The sequence below is a fragment of the Chenopodium quinoa genome, unplaced genomic scaffold (assembly GCF_001683475.1).
Source record: "Chenopodium quinoa cultivar QQ74 unplaced genomic scaffold, ASM168347v1, whole genome shotgun sequence".
In the NCBI taxonomy this organism is placed as follows: Eukaryota; Viridiplantae; Streptophyta; class Magnoliopsida; order Caryophyllales; family Amaranthaceae; genus Chenopodium; species Chenopodium quinoa.
Window position 1 is genome coordinate 2,670,626 of NW_018744582.1, and position 9,224 is coordinate 2,679,849.

At 40.9% G+C, this 9,224-nt stretch overlaps 1 protein-coding gene across 1 annotated transcript; it reads left to right on the forward strand.

Moving 5' to 3' along the window:
• The first annotated feature begins 1,594 nt into the window (after window positions 1-1,594).
• LOC110699354 lies at window positions 1,595-2,617 on the forward strand. Its single transcript, XM_021876876.1, has 2 exons — window positions 1,595-1,951; window positions 2,181-2,617. Exons 1-2 carry the CDS (start codon window positions 1,702-1,704, stop codon window positions 2,363-2,365), a joined length of 435 nt encoding a protein of 144 aa, XP_021732568.1. The 5' UTR covers window positions 1,595-1,701; the 3' UTR covers window positions 2,366-2,617.
• The last annotated feature ends 6,607 nt before the right edge of the window (window positions 2,618-9,224 follow it).

Below are 9,224 nucleotides of genomic sequence, written 5' to 3' on the forward strand. Positions count from 1 at the left end.
GAAAAAAAATAGAGAGAAAAGAAAAGAAAGTAGCACAATTATTTAAATGGGGCGTGAGTCATTAAAAGCAGTAAAAATGAAATGTGTCATCTCTGAGATGGATGAGGTTATGGATTAGAACAAAGTTAGAATGACGTGTTACTCATTAATCAAGTACTGTAATACATTAATAATACTCCGTAGCATTCAGCCCTTTTGTTTCTTCGCACGTGTCGGCTGCTCCCTAACTAAAGGTCACTAACTCATCGCCCACTGCTTTTTAGTTTTTACGGAACTTTCCTTTTTTTGATTGCTTAATTCAACAGGCTTTATACACTTTTCTCCTCTTCTGTATTCCGTTATCTCATCCTTTCATGAGTATAGGGTAACAGTTTGACATACACACTTATAAATGTATTAGTTGGCTATAAATATACTTCGTATATAATCATGTTATGCGGATTATATTAATAAAGTTAAAAAATACAGTATAAATTTTGATACAACTATATATTTAACAACATATTACACAATAATATTTGAATTATATTGTATATAATTGTAAGAAATTTTCATTTTACAATGAGTCTGATTTAACACTCAATAAAATAAACACCTTTTCCAATAATCTTTTTCCTAAGATTAAGATATCCAAATCATAATCGATTTTGTATTTTTCAAACTAGACATGATTAAATTGAGCAGTCTAAAGGATGTTTTGTATTTAATTGATTTTTTCTTATAAAACTTATGAAACATTTAAATGTATTAGGATTTAATTTTTTAAACCTTAACCTGAACCTTAATAACTTTCATTTGAACTAAGTTTAATTATTTTATTTTATTTTTTTTATGAAAAAGATGAAAAAAAGATTAACAAAACAACATCCAATTATAGGAAGAACGCACTCGTACAATCTCCTTAAAATTAAGGAAGTGTTTAATTCATGAAGTATAAGCACACTATAACTTTCATCCAAATCATAACCATTATGTACTTATTCATTTATTTTAATCAGGCAAAAGCTAACGAACGTCCTAGAGGCGTTGGATAAGATAATTAAAAGTAGAAATATAACTTAAAATTAACATTAATTACACCAATCACGCGTGATTTTGACATGCATTCTCAAATTAATACTGTATTTGAAAATATTTTAAAGGATTATCCAACGCCCCGACGCATTTGTTAGCAAGAACCTTTTAGTTAAGGAAAATGCTATACATAACCCTTAAGGCTACATATAAGCATTAAATACATACTAGAAAGTCGTATAAAGTTAGATAATCATAAAAATATAAACACTAATTACATTGATTTACGCGTGTTTTTATCATAAATTTTCAAAAGTATATTTAATACTTATATATAGCATTACCCTTTAATTAATGGTAAATCAAACAAGATTCTTGTTGACTATGATGACTCATACATGTAACATTTAAGATTTCTCATTTAGGTAAAATAAAATAAAAAAATCCGTACTACTCTGGTTTTATCCACCGACCCACAAGTTTCCCATTTCCTTCCTCCATATCCAAAATCAAGTGTCATTTCTGTAATTCTTCCAAACTCCAATACCTTTTCTTACACTCTCCTATAAATACCCATTTCACTATTCCATCACCTAACATTATCCATTATTACACCCAAAATTCATTTCTCAAATCCTATCCAAAAAAATATCACCAACCTCAAAAAATATCTTTTAACAACAAACAATGGATGTTCTTCATCCTCAATCACCTCCAAGATCGTTAGCATCATCCAGATTGAATCCTAACGCTCCGATCTTCGTCCCGATGAAATCGTATCAGACGGTCGAGGATTTCTCCGATCAGTGGTGGGATCTTGTTCACTCTTCTCCCTTTTTCCGAGATTACTGGCTTCAAGATTGCTTTGATGATGTCGTTGATGATTTTGATCTTTCTGATTTCGATGACGCCTTTGAAGAACTTCATCCTCCTAAACGTAACGTTTTTCTCTTTTTTATTCGATTTTTTTAATTCGGTTTTGATATATGCAGCCGTAAGAGCTAACTATAAGCACTAAATAACACTCGGTTTAAAATTTATGACAAAATGTGTTAATGGGTCGGTCAGTCATCTCATTAGGTAAGGTGTAACTTATAAATAATTAATAAAATATTAAAAATCACGTGTCGATCGGTGTAATTAATGTTTTATTTGTGATTTTTCAGCGGAGGAGAAGGTAGCGGTGGTGGCGGCGGAGGAGAAGAGAGAGAAGGAGCTGATATCAATGGCGGCGTTGAAGTGGATTGGATCGAATGGAAAACCGGTGGAAGCGCCGAAATATTGCGAGAAAGCGCCGAAGGTTGTGAAGAGTGTGAAAGTGAATCCAAGGACGATTCATCAGCCGCGTTAGAGTGATTGACGATAGACGAAGAGTAGGAGAGCTTTAATTTGTTCTGTTTAATTTTCTGGTTTTTGTATAGAGGAAACTATCTTTGATTTAGTTTACCTGACTTTGATTTCGCAGTTGTTTATTTGGTTGATTAGAGTAAAGTTGTTTTGATTTGATCTAGATTCTGGTGAAAGTCTTTGTATTTTGTAATTATGCTGTTGTTTCATTGATCAAAATGAATGAAGAAATGAAAGGTTTAGAGTTCAAGCTTTAGTTTGTCAGATCAATGATCAAATGTTGTGTTCGAAAACCCGACCCCTAAACGGCTAAACCAATCCTGTGTTGTGTCTTCACTATTTCAGTCGTAAGGCTCACTAAATTAACCATTTTAGACTTGTTGGGCTTGTGTTTATCTAACGAAATGAACACAAAATGTTACGAAGTAGTAGTTAGAATATTTTATGGGTCCAAATTAAGTTAATGGCTAGTAATAAGTATAGAGTTATTTAAACTAGTAATGAAACAACTTTGAGTTATTACGTAATGATATAATGAAAATCGACAACAACATACTTCCCACAAAACAAGAGATTGACAAAACTAAGCTCCCACTATTAATTACTCGTAGTAGTCAAGGATTAGGTAAGTAAACTAAATTTCAATTATTTTTTTATAATGGGTATTTAATACGAAAAAATACAAGTTAATATCCTATATTAACAACTTTTGCTTATATAAGGACACGTTGGTTTTTTTACACTATTTAACAGGGGTAGTGGAGTAAATTCAGTTACAAGAAAATTAACAATTGAATGAAATCCACAGATCAAATCAGTTTCTTCGTTAGCTCCGTCAAACCTAACATCCCCATATCAGTTTATCACTCCTTCACCACTTAAAATTAAAACCTTCAATGGTCAGCTACAATGGAAATATCGAAGATGAGGACAAATCCCTACCCTTTGGGGTTAACCATACCCTTTGTTTCACCATTTATTCTTAGGGTTTTTGTTAAAGCCGCCGGAAATATGGTGGCGGTGGATATGGTTGAGCATCTTCAATGGCGGACGAAAGGTTGAGCATCTTTAATGGAGGATGAAAGCTTGAGAAGATGAAAGCTCATATATTCAGTTAACGTTTGCAAAAGAAAGTAAATGGCGTGAATGAATACTTTAATATTTTTTGGCATTTTTTGCTCATCCACGTCAAATTCTAGATGATATTAACATTGGCTTGTTTATGGGATTTGTTAAATATCGCCCGCAAATTACCATATAAAGCCCACAAATATGACATGGTGTGATCATTATGCCTATTTTTTAAAATTGAACAAATCTCGGTTTAAAAAATGTGGAGCCGTACTGGCTCGCCAGGGGAGACCGGAGGGCAGGCCGGAGATGCGGGGGACGCCGGAGGTACGTCGTCGTTGACGGAAAACGAGGTAAGTCACCGTTAAAATTCACGTTTAACCGTAGGAGTGGCTCCGGCGCCTAGGATGGACGCCCTAACCGTAGCCTGGACGTCCAAGCCAGACGCCATAACCACCACAGTGGCGTCCAGCCCAGACGCCCAGACCACCAGACTGGCGTCCTGGCCAGGCGCCACTCTACTGGCTGAGGCGGCCGTTCCAGGCGCCAGTCCAGTGGCTGTGGCGGCCCTGGCAGACGCCACCTTATATTTTTTTTTTCTTTTTTGATTTTGTTGTTTTTTTTTAATTTTTTTTTTTAAAATCGAAAATGATTTTTTTTTAAAATTCGAAATGGGTTTTTTTAAAATTAATTTTGAAAATTCGAAATAGGTTTTTTTAAAATTAAGTTTGAAAATTCGAAATGGTATTTTTTTAATTTTAGTTTGAAAATTCGAATTGGGTTTTTTTAAAAATTAAGTTTGATTGTTGAGAAAGGTTTTTTTTCTAAAATTAAGTTTGACAATTCGAAATTGTATTAAAAAAAAATTGGAAATTTTTTATGTGACTTTTATAAATGATTGTGTTTAAAATTTGTATGTGTATGTGTATGAATAATATTATACATAATTATGTTTTTTTTTTGTTAATTCTGTGTAAATATAGAAATTAAATGTATTATCCGTTAAATGTATTTATTATAATATATAATTGATGCAGGATTATGGTGGTGACGGAAATGATTACAGTGGGATATTTGGACATGATGGTCCATTCGAAGAAGCTCAACAGGCGATTGATTGGGCAAAACAGGTTGCAATTGCAGCTGGATTTTGCTTGGTAGTAGTAACTCATAAATCTCAACGGGATGGTAAAATGGATCGCATTTTGAGATGTGACCGTTATCGCAAAAGAGAAGAAAGAGATTTTCGTACAGCCACTCGGTTTGATACAAAGCGGAAAGTTTGTGGGTGTGAGTTCAGAGTAAAGGTCCGACAACTACGGAGTCGTGACGGTTGGGAAGTGATTGGTTACTCTAAATGGGGGTATCACAACCATGAGATGATAGTATATGAAGAGGGTCATCGACAGCTGAGCGGCTTAAGTCCTGCTGCGAAACTAGTTGTGAAAGAAATGAGTGATGCTCAAGTCAAGCCTGCTAAAATATTAGCATCTGTGTTAGAGAAATTTCCAGAAGACCATCCAAACGGAAGACACATCTACAACGTCAGACAGCAACTCAGGTTTGAACGGTCAGAGGGAAGGAACCCTATACAGCAGCTGCTACACCAGGCACAATCACGTGGTTACCTGTTCTGGTTTGATTCTGATGAAGATACAGCGGAGGTGACTCATCTTTTCCTTGTGCATCCTGATTGTGCTGATATGATCAAGTCTTGGCCATTTGTGATTTTGATCGACTCAACGTACAAGACAAACAAGTACAAGTTCCCACTGGTTGAGATCATGGGGATGACTCCAATGAACCAGAACTTTCTGATTGGTCATGCAATCATCAAGGATGAGACGGCTCCAAGTTATTATTGGGTCTTGGAGAAGCTGAGAAACTACATCGGGCCTAATGTTCATCCAGCAGCCATCGTCAGCGACTGTGAGGGAGGTCTCTTTGCCCCCATAGCAGAGCTGTTTCCAGAATCGAACCACTTATTGTGCACATGGCACATCAACAACTGCGTGAAAGTGAAAGCCTACAACCTTTTCAACAAGAATTTGGAAATGGCAGAGAGATTGGTGAATGGTAAGTGGCGGAAGATCCTACAGGCTACCACAGAGGAAGCGTACGAGCGAGAATTGGCTAACTTCAGGGATTCGTACCAGTGGTGTCCGGCACTGGTGGACTATGTGATGCAGCAATGGGTCCCTCACAGGGAAAAGTTTGTCAAATATTGGACAAACTAGGTACTTCATTTCGGGAACACTACAACATGTAGAGTTGAGAGCGCTCATAGAGCTACCAAGGATTGGATTGATTCATCGACCGTTGCTTTGGATACACTGTTCGATAGACTTAACAAGTCAATTGAAACTCAGAAGAACGGCATCAGGAACTCTCTAGAGGACTCCAGACGACGACATGGTACGATGTATAGCCATTTCATATTTAAGATTCTCCATGGTCGTGTGTCGCACTACTGCTTGGGGTTGATTCTCACTGAGCTGAACAGGATGAGGGACTTGGCTGACGAAGTGTATGCTCGGCGTGGGTGTGCTATTTTAGTAACTCATGGATTACCTTGCGCATGCACCATTCACCGCGTTATTACAGAAGAAAGGGCGTCGTTACATGTTGATCAGGTCCATTCATTCTGGCGGACGCTCGTTATTGGTGAGCATGCAGATACTCAAACGGCCGACCGTGAACAGGAGGAGTTGGAGCAGTTTCGTTCGATGTACGACCGAGTGTCCTCCAGCCATCCTTCTATTATTCGTGACGCTACTCATGTACTTCATGACATGTTCCACACGTCTACCTTAGATTTTGAGAAACCCGAAGGAGTTGACCGTCCTCGAGGTCGCCAACGGCGGAACAGGAGTGCGTTTGAGTATATCCGTGGTCTTGGTCGTGGTCGTGCTCGTGGTTGGACTTCGTCATCTAGTCGTAGTCAATCTTCATCGTCTGTGAATATGCCCTTGAGAACTGGTACGTTTTGGTTTTTTACATTACACATTGTTTATAAGGTTACTCCTGCCTTCTTAACTGTGTTTAATTATATGGTGAATAGGAAGAAACGATGTTGATCAGTTTCCGTACAAGGACAGGATACCTGCGATCATCATGCCGTACTTGGAAGGGTGGAATGATGTAGTCGGAGATGGTAACTGTTTCGGGGTTTTTTTATGTGTCCTGCGGGAGAGTTACAATTCCAAGAATGCCCTTCGACGCCTGTGCCTGCAAAATCACGAAGACTCCTGGGGGTAGGAGCTCCGCCTCCGACGATCAAGTTAGTAAAGATACGGGAGGTAGAATGCACGTAATGTAGAAGTTACTTCTCGCGTAATGGGAGAATTCTGCAATTAATATTACTCGGGGTAAGTGTTTTTCTTTTTGAGGAGTATTCAATGTGAACAACAAATGTTCCAGCCTCCCATTAATGAGGGTCCTTCCACTATTTATAGTGGGGAAGGGATGGTTTCCCTTTTAGGGTTTAGAGGACACGTGTCAGCAGAGGATTGGAGCCCTGCTGACCAACGGCTGGATGCCACGTGTCACTAGGCCATTGGGCCACGTGTTTAGGGTATTTTTACCCCAAACATTTGCCCCTCACTGGTGCTGACGTGGCAGGGTGCCACGTGGCGCCGTTGAAAGGTTTTTTTTTTTTTTTTTTTTTTACAACTCTTCAGATTCTTTTTGAAGGATGGAAAAGCAGAAGGCGAAGAGTCACAACTTTTCACCTTCTGGGACAAATTCTATAAATAGGAGAAGATGTCCCCCGAGCTCTCATTTACAAACTTTGCCAAATTTCTGAAAATTTGAGAGCAGCCGGCAATTTGAGAGTTGAGAGCATTCGGAGTTGAGATTCGTTGAGAGCAACCGGTCTACAGACCGTCTGGGTCGTTGCAAGCTAGCCAAAGGTTTTCGAGAGGGTAATCAGAGAAACCCAGTCGGATTTTGAACCGCCTGCGTCTTCGCAAGCATCCCAAAGAATTTCCAGATTTTCTTCTAGGTACCGTCTCTATTCTTTCTAGCTTTTTCATGTATTTCCGTTTGTCTTTTACTCGCATTTTTGTTCATTGGTCCCATAAGTAGATGGACCCCTTATACCCATACCCGGAACCTAGCTGTGAACTCAGCCGGTTTATTAGTACGGCTGAGTCTAGAACTGGGTCTGCCGCCTCTGTTCTTTGGGACAACCCTTTTTCAACACCCATATCGACCGACTCTGTGTCTGTGCAGGACACAATGGCCAGAATCCGGTCTACTGCCAGATATCCCAACTACAGAAGTGGGAGCTTAGATGAGCAGCCGCCTGAGGTCTCAGCTTCAGGCGGTGAAGTAGAGCAAGGAGAGGTAGAGCAGAGAGGCTCACCCGGGGGCGCTCCTAGCACCCCGGGTGATAGCATTTTAAACGAAGAGACTGCTCCCCTCCAGGAGACCAGAGAGCAGGTAGGCTCTGATAAGGAGGTCTCCAACTCCCCAGCCGACTCTGATGCCGGTCACGTTCAAAGTAGCAGTAGCAGCTACTTAACCGAATCTGAGGATAGCGAGGAGGCGGAGAGGCCTTCTTGGGATAATAGGAACGATCCTCTTATGATCGCCGTCTCCTCTAAGGACCGCGAGCTCATGCGGGCTGCGCTGCCAGATTTTATCAAACGGCGGCCGCTGGGGGGTGACTATACAATAAAAATCCCGGCTGCTCTGGGAACAATATGGTGGGAGGATGGACAACCGAACGCGAACGCTTGGTTCGGGTGCTACGAGGCGGCCTTCGTGGCCGGAGTCCGCTTCCCTCTCCACGACAAAATAAAAGCCATACTTAGGGGGTATGGCCTAGGTCTCTGGCAATTAACCCCCAACTCATGGGTAAATATTTTAGGGTATATCGCCGCCTGCGAGATGCAGGGCCTCAACCCCGGCTGGGAGGCGTTTGCCCACATGCATTACTTGAGTAGGAGCCCAGGCGGCTGGAGAGCCTGGTATACCTTGACCACCCAGCCCAAATACCTTATGACCTTGGACAAGCCATCCAAATGGTCGGACTGGAAGCACCAGTTCTACTTGGTTAAGGCCCCAACTACGGCAGAGAACAGAGAATTCCGGATCTACAACCGGAAACCAGAACTCTTGGGGACCAAGTGCTGCCTGCCCCCTGTCCCGGAGGATGATAGAGAGACCATCCTTGACTCCGGGTTTTTTGAGTTAGTTCCTGACACCCTCTCATCCGGAGAGATAGTAAGGGTACCTAGAAACTGGGTGCCCAAACATGAATTTTTTAGGGACGAATGCTTCTTGTCCGCTTGTGGTCTAAGCAGCATGTTTAAAAAACGTATGTATTCGGAACTCAGCCGGTTTCTTTCGAACCGGATGCTTTTATTTCCTTGCTTATTTATTATTCTAACCGTGTGCCTTCCTCTGCAGAAGAAGCCAAGAAAATGCTGCCCACCGAGAAGACACCGGCTAGGTCGGCTGCCGACATCCGGAAAGCCAATCTCGAGAAAAAACTTGCTGCCCAGGCGGCGAGGAAGGTATAACCGTCTGATCCTTCTCGTTTATTTCAATCCTTTTATCCCATAACTTATATTTTTCTCGTTTACAGGACGGGAAGCAGATGCCCCGGTCCCTTCAAAAACAGGTCAGGCCTCCGCCGACCCAACAAGAGTCTGCATCCAAGGTGCAGAAGACAGCCGACCGGCAAACTACCGGCGGCAAATCAATAAAGGTCCCAGGCGGGCCTGGATCTGCGGATGTGCTTTCTGCCATCCCATTGAGGGCCGCAACCGGTCCCTCTGAAGGCC

Excerpts from the sequence above, each read along its gene's own strand:
- LOC110699354 (XM_021876876.1), top strand. The coding sequence starts at position 1,702 with ATGGATGTTCTTCATCCTCAATCACCTCCAAGATCGTTAGCATCATCC. Across the intron at positions 1,952-2,180 it reads AGAACTTCATCCTCCTAAAC|CGGAGGAGAAGGTAGCGGTG; the intron begins GTAACGTTTTTC and ends GTGATTTTTCAG.